Below are 21,766 nucleotides of genomic sequence, written 5' to 3'. Positions count from 1 at the left end.
TGTATCAAATCCAGAAGGAATGCAACAAAGAAACGAGAAAGGAAATGTAAGAGCCAAAAACGCAGATGCCGGATTGGATCGAAACCGTCAGATAAAGTGTTAAGAAAAGTCCTTATGGATACACTTACTGCTCAAACTGAACTACAACAGCCTATGAAAGTAGTTTCAAGGAGAAGTTCTTCGGCTGCCTAAGAAGCCACACGGAATCGTAAAATAAAAAGTCCCAGGAGAACTTCGGAAGTCCATTGACACCGGCGAGGAGAGAAGATGTTCACATTTGTCACACGGCCAAACATTCCTTCAGAACGGGGAAGCAAGTGCTCTGTCCTTCACTCGTCAACCACAATGGCCGGAAATCATTCACAGAGGCCAAAAAGTGTCCAAACTCGAGTTTGCTAGACGGGTCTGCGATCAGGCTTTCTATCGGCATGGAACTATCACATCGAGCCACAATGTCAAAACCTACAAGGACCATATTCGTATTCCCGCGTTGTTTTATCTGGCGCTGTGTCGAAGTCGCTTACATTCGCTTTGATTTCCGATGATTTCGAACAGGCGCCATTAACTGGCTTCCAGTCTCAGGAAAAGATATGATCGAGATAAGTATTGCTACCTGGAGAATATTCCTCGCGACAGTCATGGTCATAGATGGGGTCCTGACTTCTTGGCTTTGTCCAGCGACTGGCCTTCTGATCTAGAATCGTGTATTCAAAATCCATAGATTTTCCAATCGCATGATGAAGATAATGGGGACCGCTAACAGAAGTATGGTAGCATCAGATCGTGGGGGAACAGGCAAGCCTCGAAATTCTTGAAACGGTATTGACTTCTGAAGTCAGTGACACAGCCTTTCTAGCCCGTCTTCCCTGCCAGATAAGTTCCCCAGCTTTCCGCTGCAGGGCACACGGAACATGCCTATTGCACATAAAGTTTTTGGCGTGTGACATGGATGCTGTGTACGAGTAAGTAGCGCCGAGGGTCAGAGTCCGATCAAAAAAGTTAAAAAAGGAGGGAAGTTTCGGCTCGAGACGGACGGGTGATCTTCACGACCAGATCTCCTCGCAACACAGGCTGTGCAGATCTTGCTTAAATCCTCGTCCCCCTACATTTTAATATCAATTTGATCGCCAATTGTTCAAACTGTTTTGAATGTCAGACTGAAGTGTGCTATTTCTGCCAAGGCGTATGCTGGCTAAATCCTGACTGCAACGAAAACTTTAACAGCACACCTGGTCGGATCACTCAATTTGGCCTTCGAACTCTCTGAGTACCTGGTAACAAACGGATGAAAGCACCTCGTGCCGAGCCAGGTAGAACTGGGGAAGCCTACCCCGAAAACTTCGGTAGATCAATGCCATAAGCGTTTCGTCTTCACTAGCCTCAAAGTTAAAAGAAAAAGATGCAGGCAAGACAGGGCAAGGAAGAGTTTCCCATTGGAAGGCGAAGAAAGGTGTCTTCATGATTCAACAAATAGTCCGAGCACATACAGCCGGATGTCGGAAGAGAAACTTTATATAATTCGAAACAAACATCTGAATGTTTTGAGGCAGCTCGGGCATTCAAACAAGTTGGAGATTTGGATGTGACAGCCTGTGCGTTGACAGCTTGGCTTAAACTCTCTTGGACCTTCAACTCAGGCGGCAATCAAAAGGTCCCGTACAGGTTCATTGAAGACTTGTCAATCCGTTCAATACAGCAGACTTCTTGTGTCGCATTTCATGGTCTCTAGATATCCCCTTGACGATCAATTTTGAAAACACAAAATCCGATTATCTCGTACTCATCAGGGAAGCCAAAGCAAAGTCTACACTCCTCGTGCTCCTCGCCAAACGATGAATATTTCACGTCTTACAAATAAAAAGTCCCGGAAAGGCTGTGTTCAATGCAAGCGACGTAAAATCAAGGTGACCTTCGCTGAAAAGCTCCATCGGGATCTGGAGCTAGGCAATGCTAACTATCCATGAGTGTGACGAACATAGTCCACCATGCACACCTTGTCTGAAGCATCGTGTATCTTGTTCTTTCAGTAAACGTGAATCACCCACCTCCTTTGATTCCCAGGTGGCAAACCCGATTCTGCCCAACCAACTGCTTGACCTGGAACTCCTCCATAATTTCACAACAGCCACTTCTGACACACTGTCCGACCGATATGGGGTGAATGAGCTGTTCAGAACTGCAATGATTGGCGAAGCTTTCAAGTATGACTTTCTCATCCGTAAGTCAAGTCTTTGCGATCGAACTTCTAGGATTGAACGTACCCCCCTCTCAAGAGTGCATTCAAGACAATTCGGTCCGACAGAAATTGGTAATATCCGGCTCTATCTCAAACAGACAGCGTGCTCGCCGTATCTGGATTTCATCTCGCAAGATATTCAGAATCACCCCTTAAGAAGAGATTGTATTTGGAAACAGCAATGGCACATTACAACACCGCGATACAACTATTCCGGAAGATTTTGGCGACAGACATCACGCCCACCAACTGCCATGCAGTATTCGCATGCTCCGGTATGATTTTTGTGGGGTCTTGTGCTCAACCGAGACTTGAGCTGGAATATTCAAGAGTCTTGGAGTGGTTCACTTTGCTGAGAGGTGTTTCCGCGATCGTCAACCCCAGCGTGGGATGGGTGTCCATTGGACTTTTCGGGAGAATGGTACATCCAGAAAACACATACACGGATCCAGGAGCCGGAATGACAAATGAGTATTTCGACTCTCACTTTGATGGTCTCTCAACACATTTCTTCCGAACTTCAACAGCTAAGGACTTCGAGACTCCCAAAGACAGCCTAGCCCTCCTCCGACATACCTTTGCCGGACAGCCACCACAGGAAGTTCGATCGCTGTTTTGGTGGCCAGTGATGATATCGACAGATTATTTAGGTCTTTTGGCAGCAGCAAGTCCTGAAGCGATGGTGGTCTTGGCAAGCTACTGTGTTCTTCTCTACAAGCGAGAGTACAGGTGGTGGCTTGACGGGTGGCCTGAGTTCATGTTTAAGGTTGTTGATAAGGAGTTGAATGGGAGGTTGAGCCATTTGATGAAGTGGCCTATGGAGACAATGGGGATACCGAATGCAGAGAATTTGAAGTGCGAAAGCAGTATAGATGGATCACCAGGGTCGGGAACCTACGTTGAATCTGAGATCGCGGAAGCGGCGCCAATTTAGACATTTGTTCGTCTACATCAAAATTTTTGTTTGGACGAGACCGCGCGCTGTGGTATGACATGAACTGTTACTATGATTTTAGTCCTTTGCTTGGGAAGGGTTCGGGCTGGCGGTTGATCTTTGCTGCCCAAGCAAACCTGGAAATTACACCAATATGGTTCATCGGGCTCTGGGGTTTTATGTTGCCTGTGTCTTTGGAAGGGAAACAGGAGACTTGGTTAAGGCCAACGTGGAGAAAGTCCTAATCTTGGATCAGTGGGTAGTATAGATACAAGCAAAAACTGCTGCCAGGTGTGCTTTGGTGCCTACAGACCATCGAGAACTTGGTTCATTGCATGAGTGTGGCATGATGGAAGGGAAGCGTTTGCACACATGCGACGTTTCGTTCATTTCGATCTATCAGCACTCTTCCCATCTCTCCTTCGAGATTCCTCATCCCTACTCCTCGTCCGCTTCAGGTGCAGCTCCTCAATCCTGCGACTTCTGACACGTTGCAGCGACCGTGGCAGCTCTTCTTCACTCTTCACCTTCTCCATCTCAGCTTGTTTCTTCTCTTCCTGAATCTGACTTCGTGAGAATGTAGTGCGTCTTCTTACCAAACCAGCAAGTCTCTCCTCTGCAGGTTCAGGCATCCGATCTCTACCTTCCTCCTTCTCCTCATCATTCTTGACAACGGCCGGGTCAGTTTCAACGACTTCGTCATTCGGTCCCATGTGCATTCTATCCACATAGCCTCTGTAATTGGGTCTATTCAACATTCCGCTACGAAATTCGTTCGCGCCGACGAGCAGCTTCACGAGATCGATTAACTCTTCGAGGTATTCGATGACTTCGATTTGGCCCGCGCTAGCTGCATTCCAACTCAAGAACTTTTGCCGCACAACGCGCTTCACCATGGTCATTTCTATTTCGGAGCGTTCGCTGGCGTTGTGCTGGTGTATGTCGCCTGAGAGCACGACTTCGCGGACACGATTGACCATACGAAGGTGGGCTAGACGAGCAGAGGGGAGGAATTGGGGGAGCGGTAGTTTCGTTGTCAGCGCTTCGTGAACGGCGAACAGGACGATAGTGATTGAGGCTGCAACGTTTCGACGGTATGGATAGACTTTTTCGTTCAGTTCTTCCAAAACACCAGAGCCGTACTCGTGGCGGAGATGGAGCATATTGTCCATTCTGTCAACCACAGCATGGAGAACATAGAGGATCTCCGCATACACAAGAGCAAGACCTTCAAATGACCCTTTCAGGCGAGGTTCGTTCGCACAGAAAGGAAGAAACGTCTCTGCCGCCGTAAGTGCCCCTTGAGCTTTACCTCTTGCCCTATCAAAACGAGCTGAGACTTCTGCCGAGTGGACATTGATGTTTGTCTCTGTTTCGATCCCGTAAGCAAGACATGCCTCCATTTCGCTGATTTGTCTGATTGATGCTGCAAGTGACTCAACCAGCCTATCTCGTGCCCGGACTGGGAAGAATACCACTTCAACGATCAAGGCCACAATACCGCCGATGAGAAAAGCAATGAGGCGCCTGAGAAAATTCTCAGTTGCGGTTCCTGGCACACTTCCATCCACAGTTGCCAAAGCCACGACACACATTGAAATGATAGACACCATTCCAGCTTTCACATATTTGCTGCCGAGTTGCACGTATGTGGAAGGTATGATACCAATCACAAGGATCACCACGCACACGACCGGATCGCCATTTCGTGCTTCATACGCTGCGTATCCCCAGATGCAACCGACTGTTGTTCCCACGGCTCGCACCATGAATGTCATAACAGATGTACCGATAGCTACTTCGGTGATCAGTATGAGTTGTAGGGAAGCCCAGAGACCACGATTTAGCGAATACCAAACATTCCAATTAGAGACAAATGCAGGCCAAGAGACTAGAAAGACTGCCACTGTGAGCTTGACAGCGTACAGCAAATCTTCACTATCTGCTAGATACTCTATCACGTCTGCAAGATGGCTCCGCAGTCGATGCATCCGGGGTCCTCCCTTGGTTGTTCGTTTCTGGGCTTGCTTAGGAGAGATGTTCGCATTTGGAGATGTTGATCCCTCCCTCGGGGGAGCAGACTCGACGTCTTTCTTATTAAAAAGCGTTTCCTTACTGGCCAAGGAATCGTCATCATCATCTTCAGTAACATCCTTTCCCTTGCCAGTTCGAATTTCTTTCCTTGCGTTCTCTGGCAACGCAAATGGCTCGTCTTCACCACCAGATATAAGCCACTTGCGCCAATTGATTCTGGGAGCATAGAGTCTCGCGCGACCGTGTCTCGCTTGTCGCTTCTCTACTAAAAGCCTTGAATGATGGAGCATCTGCAAGGTATGTAAAGCAGCCTGACGAAGATTGAGCAGGAACGAAGATACCAAGAAGGTTTCCATACGAGGCATGATATCGATTTGAGGATGACCGAGATCGTGGAGAGTTGCGGCAGTCTCTAGAGCGGATGCTGAGTCTCTGTCGAAGTTTGTGAGTGCTTCCGTCAATATGTCAACACGTATATCGATCTCTTCCAGCTGAATCCCAGAAGGAGCTCGTGCCCCTGAGGGCAACTTCGGAACATCGTAGCAATATGCTAAGCAGGACGTGACGGCGTCCACGCTCCTATCGATAGCATCCTGGAGATCTGCGAGCGGTTTGGTAATTCGGCCCACCAAGTACTTCAACAGCTCAATATCACCAGACGCAATCTCCTTGTGAGGCTTTATCAGCTCTAGGTTATCAAGCTCTCGTTGGAGCCTGGACTTGCTCTTGTTCCTTGGCTTCCGATCCTTTGCTTTTCGTTTGTGGCTATTTGCGTCTTTTTTCTCATCGGTAGACTCATCTTGAGAGCTCTCGATCCCAGTACCCGGCCGCGAGGACTCGTCACCACTCTCAAGATTTGCTGCTGTTCCCGCATCGTTGAGCCCGTGCTGCTCAGAAGTCTCGAGATTTGCCTTGTCATTTTCATCTCCCATCAGAGCGTATTTGCTCTCACAAGCGCCGATCAAGGCTATTGTGTTTGCCACTAGCTTGTTCATATTTGTGTCACTTATGACTTTCAAGTCTCTAGGAGGTAGAACGGCCCATGCTAGTTCAAAATTACATTCCTGCTGGGCAGCCTTGCAGCCAGCCAGCTTTGCACGCAGTTTCGGCTTTGCATCTGTCAATGACTTGAGCTTAACAACTTTAGACGCCTCGGTAGCCTTTGGCTGTGCTGGCTCATGTTGCCTCTTTTCAACAATTCCCAAAAGTTTCCGAAGAAAAGAAGGCGTTTCTGATTTAGAATGTGCCGGCTCCTCTGCAGCTGTTGCAGGTCCACTCGGCTCGCTCTCTTTCTCCCCTGTCTTGCCGGTAGGCTCAGCCATGGTAATGAAATATTGCCCAGCATCTCTTAAAGCTCCTACCGTCTCTCCCAATGTCTCGATTGTGGTGATACCAAGGAAACTACTTGAGAACTCTGGAAACACCAGCATGTTGACAAGTAACAAGATTGCCACCGCCGTGAGAATCGGATATAAAATAACAGTGGCACTTGCAGAAGAAACAGCTGTGGAAGTACCTGTCAAGCTGACTACACAGACAATGACCAAAAGCAGGACGAAAATGAACAGTCTTGGTGTATGTGATCTCAGGAATCCATGGAATATCAGAGCCACGGCCAGGAACACACCCTTGACTGTGTAGGCCGCAGATGCATTGTTCTCGTATACAAGGCTTGACAGGTACACTCCCAAGACAGACCATCCGACTCCAAGTAATGTCCCAGATACAGTCAGGACGAGCGCCTCAGCCATCATTCCAAACCTTCGTCCTGGGTGTCCAAAGACCGTGGTTATAGGAGCGAGATATGCAGCACGGCCATATACCTGCACAATAGCAGGTATCAAGGCCAATATGACTGTAATCGTGGTTGCTAGGGTGTTCTTAAACATCCTCTGCCACAAATGGTTTGTGAGCAGATTGGCCCATATCGCCCGCGCCCTCTTTTTCGCCCATTGTTCCAGTTGCTTGGAAACATTTTTAGGGTTATAAGGAGAAGAACCACCCATTATGGGATAGGCCGAGGTATGATTGAGGATCTAAAGGTGTTCCTTTTGTGCCGGATGAGGTCGTGTTTGTGACGCGCCGTCATCGTATCGGAGGAAGAATAAAGGACGTGATTTGGATCAGCAGACCTCAATTGGCGTCGTGGACGAAGACTCAAGAGACTTCGAAAGTTTGGCAGTCCCACTGTGAACAATGTTGCATGTTGTTAAGGTGGAGTGAAGCTTGAAAATATCTCGATGCTTTTGGCTCTAATACTTTTGCGCTTTAGATCTCTACTGGCTGCCGGAGCTATCAGACCGAGCAGACCCCGCCATCCTCATCATCTCATGCATTCCAGCTCCAAGGCACCCCTCGTTTCTTCCACGGATAACATCCTGCTCACCAAAAACTCCATCTCACATCTATTTAGAATGGCGCCCTCTTCCTCTTTGATAGTGAGTATCCCGAAATTTGTTCTTGCTGGAACAGTCCACTAAATCCCTCTAGGCCAAGCTCAAAGTGCAGCTCAAGCTCTCCATTGCCAGGCTGCGTATGGTCCAACAGAAAGATGAAGCAGTTTCCAAGCAACAACGGCGAGCGATGGCGCAACTCCTCGAAGCTGGAAAGATCGAGTCTGCAAAGATCCGCGTCGAGAATATTATCCGCTCTGACATTACCACCGAACTCCACGAGATTCTTGAACTATATTGCGAGCTGCTGCTTGCGCGAACGGGCCTGATGGAAGCACAAACCTGCGATCCTGGCTTGGAAGAGGCCGTCAAGAGTCTGATATATGCAGCGCCGAGGACGGATGTCAAGGAGTTGCAGCAGGTGCGGAATCTGCTGGTGGAAAAATATGGCAAGGAGTTTGCGCTCGAGGCCATCGAGCATAGTGATGAGAAAGTCAGCGAGAAGGTGCTCAAGAAACTTACAGTTACGCCGCCTCCGCAAGAGCTCGTTAATGGATACCTGGAAGAGATCGCGAGGACTTATGGTGTGGATTGGCCGAAGAAACCAAAGGAGGAGCTGGGCGAGCCTCCGGAGTACGTCGATGATGACGATGACGAGAATCCAAGCGGAGGACAAGCACAGAAGAATCTCGAGGCTCCATTGGAAACAGATGCAGGGAAGGCAGTTGAAGAAAGGGAAGCATTGAGTAAGGCAACGCCGCCGAGGAATTTTGGTCCTACAAGCCCGCTGAGAGTGAACCCACCGAGCCCGAGCACGGATAATCTACATCCTAGGGTTAAAGGGACGTTGGATCTGAAGCCAACGAAGAAGATGGTGGATTCTGGGGCTGGTAAAGGGACACAGAGTAAAGGCCCCGTTGGTGGGACAATACCTGATGTGGATGAGCTGGCCAAGAGATTTGCGGCACTGAAGAAGTGAGGTTTGGGCAGACGGCATATTTGGAGTTTCGGTGTTGGTGGATTTAGCAGCAAGCAGCATAGGAGTTGAAGCGTAGTCATTGAAGAATCTCATGAGGAGGACCGCCGTTCATGCTCAAGAGCTTAAGACTTTTCAGCACGAGTTTCGAAGACATTTATGATCGCCATCGCTATGTACAGGAGTTAATAGCTTCTAGGCAAACCCAAAACCTTTTCGCCTACATAGTTCATGATCATCTCCCTTGACACAGGAGCTATCCTCGGCACAAAACACTCTCTCAAATATCTCTCAACATGATACTCCTGAGCATACCCCATGCCTCCCAAACTCAATACACTTCTCTCACAAGCAGTGAAAGCCGCTTCAGCAGCAAGATACTTAGCACTATTGCAAGCTACGCCCACTGCTGCCTGGGTCACAGTTTCATCTGTAGTTGATTGATCATACAGTCTTGCTGCGTGGTATGTCGCCAGTTTAGCAGCCTCGAGGTGCATATATGCATCGGCAAGTGGATGCTGGATACCCTGGTTCATCCCAATAGGTCTTCCGAATACAACTCGCTCTTTAGCATAGTTCGAAGCACGGTACAGCGCAGCATATCCGAGACCGAGGGCTTCGCCAGCCAGAAGGCAACGCTCGGCATTCATACCATGAAGAACGATCTTAAAGCCTTGCCCTTCCTTTCCAATAAGAGAATTAGCCGGGATAGTGTAGTTGTCAAAGAAGACTTCATTCGCATCGACTGCCCGACCTCCCATTTTTCTAATCCGCTTGAGTTCCAGGCCAGGTTGCTCACGATCGAAACCAATGAAGAACAAAGAAAGTCCCTCTGATGGTTTCTTGACTTCTTCGAGGGGCGTCGTGCGAGCGAGTAGGATCATCTTGGAGGCTACTTGCGCGGACGAGATCCATATCTTTTGGCCAGATATCTTGTAGGTGTCGCCAGAGCGTATGGCTTGCGTTTTTAGTTTGAGTGTTTCGAGGCCGGTGTTAGGCTCTGTGACACCGAAACAGGCGCGCCAGGTGCCATTTATGAGGTTGGGGAGCATGCGTTGGCGCTGTTCTGCGGTGGCGAATTTGGCGACTGGTTGGGTGGCATAGACATCTATTTTGTGTGAGTATTTAGTATATGAATAAGAGGGAGGTGAGTGGCTTACTGGCGTGGATCGACTGAGCACCTGCCATACCTGCTCCGCTCCTAGGTTGTATGAGTAACTGGTGAGATTAGGGACTGGAGGTACGGACTCCGAAATGGTATGAAGCATCATTGTTGCTTCCGATATGCCAAGTCCAGCGCCTCCTAGATCTTCTGGCAAGGCAATTCCTATCCAGCCATCTTTTGAGAGGTCTTTGTGTAACTCATGTGGATACTCTCCAGATTCATCATGAGCTGCCCAGTAATCCTATGAATAATGATCAGTATTGAAGCTGATAAATCTGGCATGAGAAGTTGTGTCAGGGATAAAGCGATATCAGCCTACAGATTTTTACTATCTTTGAGTTGGGATGTTCAATGCAGGGTTGACGACAATAGAATGTAAACATGCGAAATCAAAACATTGCCTCGGTAAAAGTACTAACCGAGTGGCACAATTGAGAAATGAGTAACTTTAAACATCATCGTAAGTTGACTTACGTCTGGGTAATTTGAACATATTTTTGATATTGCTTCTCTGACTTGTAATTGAGTATCTGAAAAGCCACTCGTTTCCATCAAGTTATTTGTTCGACGTGGAAGAGAAACCGAGAAGCATCGTGTTGCTGATACGCGGGGACGATGACGCGCGGATCCGAGAAAGCTGGATAGCAGAACTCGACGCATCCTTGAAGATATGAAATCACTTGAGATTGGATCGTTATACTACAAAAGAAATCTGTAATTCAAGAGGAAGAATTAGAATCTACATCTTCTTCAACGGAAGTGTAGACGTGGAAAAGAGGCGGTTGTTTCCGGCCATATTCCCCTTAGCGTCGATCAAGACTTGGCACCATCATCACGTGAAGAGTCGCGCCACGGGAGCAGGGAACTAGAAGCTCGACCAAAACAATGAATCGAAACTCCACCAAGCTCAACAACTTGCCAGCTTCGCCCAACCACGACAACAACGATCCACGACTTCGCAACTAATGCTATAGCTCCAGATTTACACGAAATGCTTTTATGATCACGAACACGAAATTCTCTGGTCGACCGTGTTGATTCCCACGCCCTCGACGCGCATTGTTTTGATTCGAGATCATGGCCGCCATTCGACCAAATCCGCGACTGCAGGTCGGTTCAGCACCATGGGTAGCTGAAGAGCGATCATCTGCGCTTCAGATCGCAGAGGCGGAGACGGAGGAGTTCACGTTCTCCGCGAGAAATGAGGTGGACTGGTTGAATGAGCATATGGCGGAGATCTTCAGCAAGAACCAGGTGTAGGTAAACATATTTGCAAAGCATCGCCCGTACTGACTATTGCTGCGCAGTAACGTGGCAGAAATATTCAAGACACCTGGAAAATTAAGAGGGAAGACTCCAAGAACTGTGCGGAAGGGCAATCCTCTTGAAGCGCGTGCAGTAAGTGGGATGTTCGCGAATTGAAGATATCCACTAAATAGAATACAGCCATTGACCGATGTTTTCTCTGCCACGCCCCAAGCACGAGCGAGTCCATTTAAACAAATACACTTCGAACGACCAGTCTCTACATTCCGAGTTGCTGAAGATGATCCTATGGATCAGGACGAGCAGGTTCTTCCAAGCACGTCCAAGGCACAACATAAATCACCCCATAAACCTATTCATAACACCTTCGACTCGGGCTATCATGGCAGTCAAGCAGATGACGCGACCCAGCCTACCCAGCCAAACGATCCATTTTTCGTCCATCAGACACCTCGAGTCTCCCCCGCGAAACCTGCTCCTCCACCTTCACCTGTTGCATCCCCAGAGTATCCAGAATCAGATTCCGATTCTGATGAGAATGTTGTGATTCTGGGTCGTGATACTGAAGAGCCTGAAGAACGCCGCACTACTGAAGGATCATTCCAGTCTGCCAGGGAAGAGCAGACGCGTAACGCGACAGAAGCGGTCGAGGCAGAGGTCGAGAAAGTAGTTGAGGAGGAGAAACATGTCCATCAAGAATCTGAGCAACCCTCATACCCTGTCCTCGAGTCACCAATAGAATTGCGACACCAGGGACCTGTATCACCTGCGAAGAGGTCGCCTCCGAAGTCTTCCCCGCTTAGACAACTGCCAGCCAAATTATCGCCAACAAAAAATGTACAGCTTGTGGCCGAGGAGGCTGAAGAAGAAGTGCTGGAGGAGGATGTGCAAATGGATGACGCACATTCACCAAGCGTTCACTCGCCGTCAGATGGATCCAGTCCCCTAAGACCAATTGTTCGGAAAAGCAGTCTCAATTTCGCCTCCTTGCCGGCTCGGGAACCATTAACAACCAAGAAGAGTATCGGAAACCGTGTTTCGCGTACTAGCCATTTGGAACAATCAAGAACCAGCTACTATGGCAGGCAAACAGGTGGGAAGAGCTTGGGCAATGCCAGACGCGATGACGAAGACGGTGATGATGAGATGGATGTGGACGAGCCAACCAAGGATGATACCGATACCAAGATGTCACGTCTACACAACAAAACTTCAACTCAGAGACTGCAAGACCAAATCAGCAAGCTTGGGCAGTCCCAGTCCAATGTTCGGCCATCAAAATCCTTTGCCAGCAGCAGTATGGCACAATCACAGGCCACCCAAGTCATGCAAGGTCCAACAGTCCAGGACTCAAGGCAAAAATCACCAGAGCGCCAAAAGTCGCCAGAACGGAAATCTCGTCTCCCTGGAGCATTCCCCGACGATGAAGATGATAGCTGGATTGGGCCTCCTCCACAAGCTGCAGCTGAGCCCTCGATTCTCAGCCCCAGGCCTCCCATCACCAAAAGCCATACAACAGATGTGATGGAGCAGATCCATTCAAAAGACAGTGTCGGTGGAGAACAGTTCAGCATCCCCAAACGAGGCAACCAGCAACGGAACCCATCGCCCATTCGAGAACCTATCATTCCAGAACGAACCACGAGTACACTTGGTCACATGAAGTCAGTTTCAACTTCTGTCTTGCGATCACCGAGGAAGGCGGGAGACTCTCCTGGTCTGAAAAAGACAATTTCGGTCTCAAATCCTACACCATCTATCCATACAATTGATGAAGGCCGAACGACACCACCCCCGAAATCACCTTCACGAAGCTACAAGGGCAGTCCCTTGAAGGCTGCTAAGGACAAATTCTCCTCGATTCTGAAGACTTCAAGGGGTTTGTTTGCTAGCAGTGCCGCTGTGAGCGCCGAAGCCAAATCTGCGGCACTCTCTCCACCCTCCTCTCGAATTGGCATGAAAGATAACCCTTCGTTGGAAGATGTCTTGTCTCAGTCAAACAACAGAAATCCTGTCTATCCAAATCTCGAGAACAACTACATGAGCAGTCAACAATCTTTACAAATGCCAGCTAGTCCTCCAAAGGCGAGTGCTCGAAAAACTCGTGCTTCGACCGAACGGGAAGAGAAGAGAAAAGAAGATGAAGCTAGGGAAGCAAAAGAGATGAAAGATGCCCAAAAGATGAATGATCAACTCGAGAAGGCTCGTATGAAGGTTAGAGAAGACGCTCGAGTTTTCCACATGGAACAAGAGCGAGTTGCAGCTATGCAGAAGGAGATCGCAGCCAGGAAAGAGCAGGAGAAGCAGGCAAAGGCCAGCCAGGTTGAGCTCCCACGACCTGCCACTCGAACAAGCCCTCGCAAGACTAAAGCCCAACTGGAAGCCGAAGGAATTGCTGCTGCCGCCGCAAGCACTGACGAGCTGGCTGGTAGGGATGTAGAGATGACAGAATCTCAAGCTTCTCACGCTATGCCGCCTCCGGCTATTCCTCGACCAAAGTCCCAGATCGGCAGACCCGGAGTGAAGCGACCCATGAAGCCCGCTGCAAAGGAGCCAGCCACGAAGGGCAAGCCAACTGTTATCAGAGTTGACACTGGCTCGCAGCGAGGCCACCATCACCACCCATCCAATTCCACACTCGCAGCCTCACTTCAGGATTCACTGGCATCTTCGCAGCAAACCGCGCCTTCTCAGAGTTTGAGACACAAGGCAAGTACCAGCTCTATCCAAAGCAACAAGACGTCGACAAATAGCTTTAAGTCGGCGGCTTCTAAAGCCTTGGAGGCAGCGGCGAGAAAGAAGGAACAGGTACGCAGTCTACATTCTTCCCAAAAATGAACCCCACTGATATCCATAGGATGAGCTTGTTGCACAAAGGAAGCGTGAGGCTAAGCAAGAGGTTGAGCGACAACGAGCTGCCATCAAGGAGGAGGAACGGCGCAAGGAAGAACAACAGCGTCGAGAAGATGCTGAGAGGCAGCGTGAGATCCAAAAGGAGCGTGAGAGAGCCAACGCAATCGCCGATGCTAAGAAGACAGCTTCACGGCAAGCGATTGAAAAGAGAAGACTGGAAATGGAGAAGGCAAAGGAGACCCGAGCTCCACCGCCAGCAATCCGCCCTCAGCCCAGTGGCGACCTTGCTCGAGCTATGGATAAGGCCTTACCTCCGGTTCCCCAACAACGCAGTGAGCTTGGCCAATCGAAAGCCCCTCGCGTGAACGCCGGGACTCAGCGTTCGCAAGAGGACATGGGACGTTCCGCAAACTCAACATTGCACAACAGCACTAAAGCTCCGCCAAAGCGACCACTCCAACAAGATACTGATGACTATCATTCTCGACCTACCCTTCAACGTAATGGGCCATCCTATCACGAGCAGCAATGCAAGCGACCCAGAATGACTGAGGAGTTTGATGATGATGACGACTTGACGGAGAACCAACCAAAGATGATTGCCCCTCCAATTCGACAGTCAAGCGTCCGCCAGAAGGTAAGTGACTTTCGAGCCACGACGTTTGCAATACTAATATGTTTAAGGATGCCCCAACTAAGTCATTGTTCCCAAGCGGTTATGCTAATGCACCACCGCCAACAACACTTCAACGCTCGACGCTTATTTCTCAGCACCAAATGAATCAGTCAAAGCCAGCGCATCCTATGGATATGGCTCAGGTGTCCAAGGCTCCAATTGCATTTGCGTCCAGTTCAAGTCATGCCAATTCCCAGTCTCACAAGACTCCAGCTCGTCCTGGTCAGTCACATGCGGCTAGTAAATCGGCAGCCAAGTCAGCAGCCAAGTCGTCGCCAAAGTACCAGAATGGCGAGAATATTGAGCTTCCTGAGATCCACACCGATTCAGAAGATGAAGACTCTGATGGAGGCGGAGGGGACTTTGTCCCTTCTGCTTGGACTGAATCACCTGCGTTGCGCGAGAGACTTATTAACCAGGAAAATCTCGATCCTTCAAGTATTTTTGGTCTGCCAGGAGCACTGAACATGGAAGAAGTGTTCAGCAAAAGCAAGGATCGCTTCCATAAATTCCGAGCCAGGACATCAAGTGCCAACTGGTCGGGTCAAGACAGATTGACAGAAGATGAGATTCGGAAGGACATTGAGGCTCGAGATAAATTGAGGAGACAAGGAGGATGGACTTATGACTCGATGGTTTAAGGATATTATTTTGGGAAGGGGTCATTGGTTGGTTGCTAGAGTGATGACCGGAATCCGGGGTAGGATGTTGATTTGATACATGGATGTATCCTTTGGGAGTCTGTATATTTTTGACATGAGATGAGGGAACGCAGGATGAATGGCCGTTGCTGGTGATTATCGCAAAAGTGGTGGTGTTTATGGAGTATGGTATGGCAGTCTGTGAATTGGGGCTATTATCATTGGAGATTGGAGTAATGAATATGAAACGATTCTTTGTTCCATAATGCTTGTCTCTGCTTGCTTTTGGTGCATGTGCTGGATGGCATTCCAGCCACTTGCCGTGAAGTGCATTATTCGGCCAAGCTAGGTAGCGGACTCTTTGCTCCCATCAACTTGCAGAGGAGCTCTCGTACGTGGCTGTGAAATAGATACTGATTTTTAAAATAAGTATTTTCCTCATACAATGACTCCTACGCAGTCTTATAAATTGGCTTTGTGTTGAAGATAGCAACACAGCCTAAAATAAGTCCCTGGACAATTGCAGCTTTCTTGACTCGTGATCCATCACGTGCATCTATCGATAAGCTCAACAACCTAAATTTACCTACCTAAGTACCTACTGTACCTACCTTAAAGCAGCAGGGATTGCTGCCCAAGCTAAAGTACAATGAACCTGGACACTGATCTCCGGCTGACAACTCAGCAGCAATACGACACGTCCAGACGTCTAGAGCACATGCAAGACGAGGAGCGCAGCAGACCACTTGACCTGTTTATCAACCTGTGCCCGCGTATTGCGACAAAGTCGAATGCAACAACAAAGCGCACTCTGAGGCTATTCACAAGCCTTGTCGCTGATGTCATATCTGCGTTGACATCTTCGCTAAGCCCTGAAGTGCAGTGCAGTGCAGTGCAGCGCAGCTCAGTGTGGTGAAAGGCGCGCGGGATTTTGTTTCTTAGATGCACCGACCACTACCACGGCCCTGAACTTGCACTCGACCTGACTGACCGCGTCGATATTGATTATTTCGCAGGACAGGACAGGACAGGACAGGACAGGGCATAGCAAGACTTCGACAGAGGCAGGACAAGCAACTCGCAGATTATTTGGCTACCAGTGCCTTCGACTACGACTACGACTTCGATTGCTGCTGGTTTCACAAGGCAACAGACGCACTCCAGATTCTTTCCCCACCAATATCGTCACATCCCACCACACTACTTCGTACGTCTGCCGTCAGCCACCACCGGACTGCGAGAACGACGCGAAAAGAGAATTGCACTTCGAATCCCCTCGCTTTTCGCCTTTGACTGTACCCGCTCATACTAGTCTCCCATGCTGCTTGTCTCTTTGCGCTCAGACTGAAAGCAGACTTCCGCCCGCCAAGCGAACACTCGTTTCTTCCTTGCCCTGCCTTACCTGCCTTCCCTCTTTGTAACCTTTTGCTATCGACAGGGCTAGCTGGACAATATTCTTTTGGCTTTCTCTACACCTTCAGCTACATCCCACAGAGCTTCTGTACAACCGGCGCTATTGACGAGGACGACGAACCGCGTACGATTTAGACTACTGCCCTGCGACTGCTAGCAGTCATTAGCACCTGTTCATGAGCTTTCTTTGTTTCAAAGTTGCTCAAGTTCACTTCTGGTCTGCAGTTCACTTCAAGTTGCAGAGCCCACAATGGTGAAGGCGGATTTCACAAGAGATTACTATGGTGATCTAGAGATAGCTCCTGGGGCAGACGTCAGCGAGATAAAGAAGCAGTTCAAGAAGCTAGGTAGGTTTGCTCGCAGGTAGAGGGAGGCATATAACTAACAGCATACTTCGTCAGCTCTCACCTACCACCCTGACCGCAACCCTGGCAGAGAAAATGAAGTCACAGCGAAGTTCCAGAAAATCCAGTCGGCACACGAGGTCCTGATTGATACCCAAGAACGAGCAAAATACGATGCGAATAGAATTAGAGGTGGCTCAAGATATGGGGGAATGTCATCTGGCGTGAGAGGGAATCCTTGGTCACAAACAGCTTCGCAATATCCACCCCCGCCAAAAGCTCCTACTGCTCGACAGAGACCACCTCCTCCTTCGACTGGTGCGAGACGATACGAGAAATTCGCCACACCGAATCCTTCAGCATACCAAGCATCACAAGAGGGCCCCCAAGCTAGGAAAGATACATACGAGGCATGGGAGAAGGTTAGGCATCAGAAACCAACGCCGGGAGATGGAGGACCGGGACCTGGCAAGACTTGGAGGGCACCACAGCCTCCACCAAGAGGTACACCGCAGTCAGGGCGAGAGGAGAGCAATGCGAAGAAACATGCCCCGCCACCGCGGCCTGGTCCTGCGTTCGACGAGTTCAGAGAAGCTAATAGCCCGAGGAGAAGTCAGAGTACAAATAATGCAAGTCGGAAGGGGTTTATGCCAGCCACACCAGGCGGAGGAGATGAGCCACCTGCTCCCATGGGAGCGTACTTTACAGAGCGCAACAAGCCAACGGCTCCTCCTGAAGTTCCGCCTCGAGAGCCACCACGAGAGCAATTCCAAAGAGAGCCATCTATGAGAGAACGTCCACAGACTTCCAAACCAATCCCCAATCCATTGCGGCAATTCCAAGATAAGCCAATGGTTCACGAACCTCGCATTAGCACACCATATGCAACTCATGGAGGAGAAAAGTTCAATCCTTTCGAAAGTACTAATATCAACGGATCCAAAAGCACTCGGGAGCGTCACGACAGATTCGACGATGGGCATATTCCTCGCACTGGATCAGATTCCAACTTAAATTCGCCACAACGAGCTCGTTCATTCGCTCAACGAACTTCTCCTAGAACACACAAGTCAACCTTTTCAGAGACTATCAATCTCGATCCTTCGAGTGAGGAATCTAGTTCCGATGGCTTTGTGCAGATGAATCCTCGTTCTCGGGTACCACGAACCAATGGTGCTTCAAATGGAAAAGCAAATGGCGCAGCCAATGGGGCTGCCCAAAGCACCCCACAAGGATCCAGTGCTCCTAAGCAGCCTGATACGAGTAAGCAAAACGACCCCTTTAGCGGTCCTCAGAAGGCCAATCGTACAAAAGAACGTCGTTCTGACGGCAATATAGATGGTCAAGCTCCCCAGTCCGCCCAGCCTCAAACCCAGTCACAATCGCAAACCGCTCAACCAAATGGAGAGTCAATGTATGCATATTCAAGTTTTTCGAATTTAGTCAGCTCCGACCGGCAGCGAGTACCAAACTTCTCCGTCAAGCTTCCGACAGTCTCGGAAACCACCCGTTCTGGCGAGGCAAACGCACCGAAGCGAGTACCCTCCAAGAACTTTACAAATTCAAGACCTGTGACACCTCCCAGTGGATTCACAGATTCTGCGCAGTCTCTCAATGCTTTTGAGGGGTTTCAGCGGAATATAGTCGACCAGCTCCTCATAAATAAGGGTTCTGGTGGCAGGAAGTCTGACTCCAACTCTGGTTCAGCCGAAGCTCCACGCTTCGGAACCGGCAGCCAGAGATGGATGGATCCTCATTATCCATCTCTGAAGCATTCTACTTCTGCTTGGACCGAGTATAGGGAGTTTTCAACATCGACGAGCCCGTCGAAGAGACCCCGACCGGTCAAGCATCTTCATACTGTTCACCCCTTTGATTACGAGCGTTCTCACCGTTATTGGGAAGAATTAAAGAAAACTAAGAATAAAGCTAATTACCCTGATCGATCTTCTAGTTTCTCCTTCAATATCAACGATGAGACGTTCAATCGAACGAGACATCCATCGAATGGTTTTAGCAACAGTGCCGAGAATATCAGCACCAAGTTCACACCGGAAGACTGGGATGGCAAGTTTGAAGCCGGGGCTGATTATTTCAAGCCGGAAGTCAAGACACGGACTCAGTCGACTTCCCGACCAAGAGGAAGATCACCTGTCAAAATTCGGCCTGTTGATCCCAAATTTGCACAACCTCGAGTTGAGCCAGAAACACCAATGGAATCGCCAGGCGGAACGAAGTTTTCAGCTGAGGAATGGAATGAGACCTTCAAGCCGCAGACATTCATGCCAACAAATATGCCCCCTCCGCCTCGTACAGCTACGACACCAAGCAGAAAGCGGACTGGACCTACCATTCGACCAACTATGGGTACTGCTGCGGTTGTGGACGATAGCGAGACTTCTGATGAGAAGCCACTCTTCACTGGTCGAAAACCCATGTATTCTATGCCCTCGAGCCCGGAGCCTATGGATGTAGATACACCGCCCACCACTAACACAGTCCCTCAATACGCCACTACTCCCAACGGCCACTTAAAAGTCAACACCGAAACTCAGAAGCGAGCAGCCTCGGTATCTCAATCACCAACGGACACCGAAGGCCTCAAAGTCAACTTCGACGATCTCAAAATCCAAGATTTGATGTCCACTCTCGCTCTCCCTACGCCACCCCAAGCACCTGATCTACCCGTCGGTGATACAGAGTACGAGCGTCCCAGCCGAGCATCCTACGAAGACTACCTCAAGCGCTACGCAAAATACATGGGCGAATGGGACATCTTCAACAGCAAGTACCTCCTCCACATGGTCGCACGTCGTCGCCAGAACGACAACCTCAAGGATAAGCGGTGGACGGATCGAAGTGGTACTGAGATCTATCGGCTGGGATTGAAGGAGGATCAGGCTGTGCTGAAGCGATGGGGCGAGATGCAGGAGATGCATGAGTTGGTCGTTAAGGCGTTTGTGGTTATGCGGGAGAGGATGAGGAGCAGGGAGGAGAGGGAGGGGGTACCACCGCCGCAGAGTAGTGATAGGCCTAGGCCGAGGAAGAAGACGCATTGAGGTGGTTGGGTGGTTGGTTGGTTGGTTGGTCGATTGGGCGAAGAGGGTTTGGATCAGCGAACAGCTTGATGCTAGGGCTGTGAGCTCAGCTCGGCCGCGTTTGTGGGGCTTTGGTGTTTGCATTTTATATGCAGCGTTGAGATGCAACACGTTTGGGTTATGGGTATTTTTTGTCTGGAGCAGCGCATAGCGGATAGCGGATAGCGCATAGCGAGTTAGTATGCGAGTGAGCGAAACGAATACCAATGAAGAGCGAGCGACTTTGTGATTGTGGATCATTTACTATACATGATAAAAACTCAGCGTGCATGCGAGCGAGAGAGCAAGTGACTGAATGATACATACTTACAGATGGTATGCAAACATGCATTATTGCAAGGCGTTGTTTGTTACTTTAGTCTGGTCTCCTGTGTGCCTTTTTTCTGGATCAATCTGGCTTGATTTCTTTTGTTTCAGGTGGGTTGGTCTGGTTTGTATTTTTTTTGTCTTGGGCGCGGCGCTGGGGGCGAAAGGCTGGTACCGTATATATGTCATAGCAGTGGAGGTGGAGGTGGAGTTGGAGCGAGATGGGGAGATAAGAAGATGAGAAGATGGAAGATGGGAGGGAGAAGGGAGATACTCCTATCCTACCCAGCTCTTGAACGCGGTACTGTACTGTGCTGTGCTGTGCTGTGTGTGAATCGAACCGAGTGAGTCGAGTTGAATCGAATCGAATCGAATCGAATCGAATCGAGTTGAGCGGAGTGTGCCATCTTACATTTTGAGAATCTAGAATCTAGAATCTAGAATCTAGAATCCGGATTTCCAAGGGTTTGGTGCTGTGAAATTACGTGTTGTTGTTGTGTTTTGGTGTGTGTGAAGGTGGGTAGGAAGTGAAGTGAAGCAGAGTGAGGTGATTAGTTTTGAGGGGGCTCGCATACATATGTAGCTATGTACGAATAGCTTTTATGCGGAACTTTTCTCTTGAGAGACGGGCAATGCTTGATTGTAAAGAGAGGGAGGGAATGAAGAAGGGGGAAACGATATGGAGATAAAGACCTTAATACTTTCTTGTAGGTTGAGGAACAACTAACACTATGCACTGTCAAGGATTAAAGTATAATAAGTACTTTTTAGCTTCAATATGCTAGTACAACCGTTGCAAGTATTACCCATACAAAAACAAACCTCTGCTTGTGCTACTTGGAAAGGGGCGAGATTCCTAGAATCTGAAGTATCTTTCTAAATTTGATCCTCGGGTTTGATATCATTTATAGAACTATTTCTCGAACGAATTAGTTTTTCCCTAGGCCTAGGTATGCAAGAATCTCCATAACAATGAAAGACTTAGGGACGTTGCAGTCCTTAAGCCGCTGTTCAGAACACACACTTTCTACAGGGCTGAGGTTAGCGCACGTGCCCTGTAGTACAGAGAACCTGGAGAACTTTAGCACCTCGCTTCAGCACCGCGCTGTACAAAGTGTGTTACGGAGTTAATGGCAGCTTAAGGGATAGTAAATGTACTCTGACCTGTAGTAGGTACTATGACCCAGAAATCCTCCTGCAATAGATAGCGATAAATGTTTATTCTGTACTCTATATGTATTCGTATGGTACAGGCCTATCCGCATCCCAACGCCATATTTAAGACAACTGTTGCTAGCGGGGTGGCAGCCTTAGGCCACGAATGTGCTTGGAGAAACGAACGCCTCGGCCAAGCTTACATAGGTACACATCCTCAAGTTGTTTTACCCCTGGCGCGAGAGGGTTTGGTAACTTTCCACAGTGATATCCTTC

At 49.0% G+C, this 21,766-nt stretch overlaps 6 protein-coding genes across 7 annotated transcripts; 4 read left to right on the top strand and 2 right to left on the bottom strand.

Annotated features, from left to right (window-relative positions):
- Nucleotides 1-1,675: 1,675 nt before the first annotated feature.
- On the bottom strand, nucleotides 1,676-7,433 carry ONS95_001251 (uncharacterized protein). The gene is made up of 2 exons (XM_058494438.1): nucleotides 2,262-7,433; nucleotides 1,676-2,207 (listed from the first exon to the last, which is right to left on the bottom strand). Exon 1 carries the CDS (start codon nucleotides 7,208-7,210, stop codon nucleotides 3,557-3,559), a length of 3,654 nt encoding a protein of 1,217 aa, XP_058364643.1. The 5' UTR covers nucleotides 7,211-7,433; the 3' UTR covers nucleotides 1,676-2,207; nucleotides 2,262-3,556.
- Nucleotides 2,418-3,170, top strand: ONS95_001252 (uncharacterized protein; the record flags this gene model as incomplete). The annotated part of the gene is made up of 1 exon (XM_058494439.1): nucleotides 2,418-3,170. One exon carries the CDS (start codon nucleotides 2,418-2,420, stop codon nucleotides 3,168-3,170), a length of 753 nt encoding a protein of 250 aa, XP_058364644.1.
- A 306-nt stretch (nucleotides 7,434-7,739) lies between the features above and the next one.
- Nucleotides 7,740-8,576, top strand: ONS95_001250 (uncharacterized protein; the record flags this gene model as incomplete). Its single annotated transcript, XM_058494437.1, has 1 exon — nucleotides 7,740-8,576. The coding sequence occupies one exon, from the start codon at nucleotides 7,740-7,742 to the stop codon at nucleotides 8,574-8,576; it is 837 nt and encodes a 278-aa protein (XP_058364642.1).
- Nucleotides 8,577-8,700: 124 nt separating this feature from the next.
- On the bottom strand, nucleotides 8,701-10,488 carry ONS95_001249 (uncharacterized protein). Of its 2 annotated transcripts, XM_058494435.1 has the most exons (4): nucleotides 10,213-10,488; nucleotides 9,822-9,979; nucleotides 9,734-9,774; nucleotides 8,701-9,681 (listed from the first exon to the last, which is right to left on the bottom strand). In XM_058494435.1, the coding sequence occupies exons 1-4, from the start codon at nucleotides 10,396-10,398 to the stop codon at nucleotides 8,759-8,761; spliced, it is 1,308 nt and encodes a 435-aa protein (XP_058364640.1). In that variant the 5' UTR covers nucleotides 10,399-10,488; the 3' UTR covers nucleotides 8,701-8,758. The 2 variants fall into 2 exon arrangements, with proteins under 2 accessions (XP_058364640.1, XP_058364641.1); XM_058494436.1 differs by having other exon boundaries at nucleotides 9,734-10,152; nucleotides 10,213-10,463.
- Nucleotides 10,489-10,560: 72 nt separating this feature from the next.
- ONS95_001248 (uncharacterized protein) lies at nucleotides 10,561-15,626 on the top strand. The gene is made up of 5 exons (XM_058494434.1): nucleotides 10,561-10,994; nucleotides 11,046-11,136; nucleotides 11,185-13,812; nucleotides 13,862-14,494; nucleotides 14,542-15,626. Exons 1-5 carry the CDS (start codon nucleotides 10,816-10,818, stop codon nucleotides 15,172-15,174), a joined length of 4,164 nt encoding a protein of 1,387 aa, XP_058364639.1. The 5' UTR covers nucleotides 10,561-10,815; the 3' UTR covers nucleotides 15,175-15,626.
- A 158-nt stretch (nucleotides 15,627-15,784) lies between these two features.
- On the top strand, nucleotides 15,785-20,723 carry ONS95_001247 (uncharacterized protein). The gene is made up of 4 exons (XM_058494433.1): nucleotides 15,785-16,934; nucleotides 16,989-18,194; nucleotides 18,270-18,345; nucleotides 18,886-20,723. Exons 1-4 carry the CDS (start codon nucleotides 16,838-16,840, stop codon nucleotides 19,988-19,990), a joined length of 2,484 nt encoding a protein of 827 aa, XP_058364638.1. The 5' UTR covers nucleotides 15,785-16,837; the 3' UTR covers nucleotides 19,991-20,723.
- Nucleotides 20,724-21,766: the final 1,043 nt, after the last annotated feature.

The sequence above is a fragment of the Cadophora gregata genome, assembly GCF_030347475.1.
Source record: "Cadophora gregata isolate MNR1 chromosome Unknown scaffold_1, whole genome shotgun sequence".
In the NCBI taxonomy this organism is placed as follows: Eukaryota; Fungi; Ascomycota; class Leotiomycetes; order Helotiales; family Ploettnerulaceae; genus Cadophora; species Cadophora gregata.
Note: the sequence above shows the minus strand (reverse complement) of the source record. Positions and strands in the feature narration are given on the sequence as shown.

What these genes read in the sequence shown, in the direction of transcription:
- ONS95_001249 (XM_058494435.1), bottom strand. Translation starts at nt 10,398, where the DNA reads ATGCGTCGAGTTCTGCTATCCAGCTTTCTCGGATCCGCGCGTCATCGT. An exon ending in TATGTTCAAATTACCCAGAC is followed by an intron (nt 9,980 to 10,212) that starts GTAAGTCAACTT and finishes CATTATTCATAG; the next exon opens with GATTACTGGGCAGCTCATGA. An exon ending in TGCTCAGTCGATCCACGCCA is followed by an intron (nt 9,682 to 9,733) that starts GTAAGCCACTCA and finishes CACACAAAATAG; the next exon opens with ATGTCTATGCCACCCAACCA.
- ONS95_001248 (XM_058494434.1), top strand. Translation starts at nt 10,816, where the DNA reads ATGGCCGCCATTCGACCAAATCCGCGACTGCAGGTCGGTTCAGCACCA. An exon ending in ATCTTCAGCAAGAACCAGGT is followed by an intron (nt 10,995 to 11,045) that starts GTAGGTAAACAT and finishes ATTGCTGCGCAG; the next exon opens with TAACGTGGCAGAAATATTCA. An exon ending in ATCCTCTTGAAGCGCGTGCA is followed by an intron (nt 11,137 to 11,184) that starts GTAAGTGGGATG and finishes AATAGAATACAG; the next exon opens with CCATTGACCGATGTTTTCTC.
- ONS95_001247 (XM_058494433.1), top strand. Translation starts at nt 16,838, where the DNA reads ATGGTGAAGGCGGATTTCACAAGAGATTACTATGGTGATCTAGAGATA. An exon ending in GAAGCAGTTCAAGAAGCTAG is followed by an intron (nt 16,935 to 16,988) that starts GTAGGTTTGCTC and finishes ATACTTCGTCAG; the next exon opens with CTCTCACCTACCACCCTGAC. An exon ending in CAACCAAATGGAGAGTCAAT is followed by an intron (nt 18,346 to 18,885) that starts GTATGCATATTC and finishes TCGATCTTCTAG; the next exon opens with TTTCTCCTTCAATATCAACG.
- ONS95_001251 (XM_058494438.1), bottom strand. Translation starts at nt 7,210, where the DNA reads ATGGGTGGTTCTTCTCCTTATAACCCTAAAAATGTTTCCAAGCAACTG.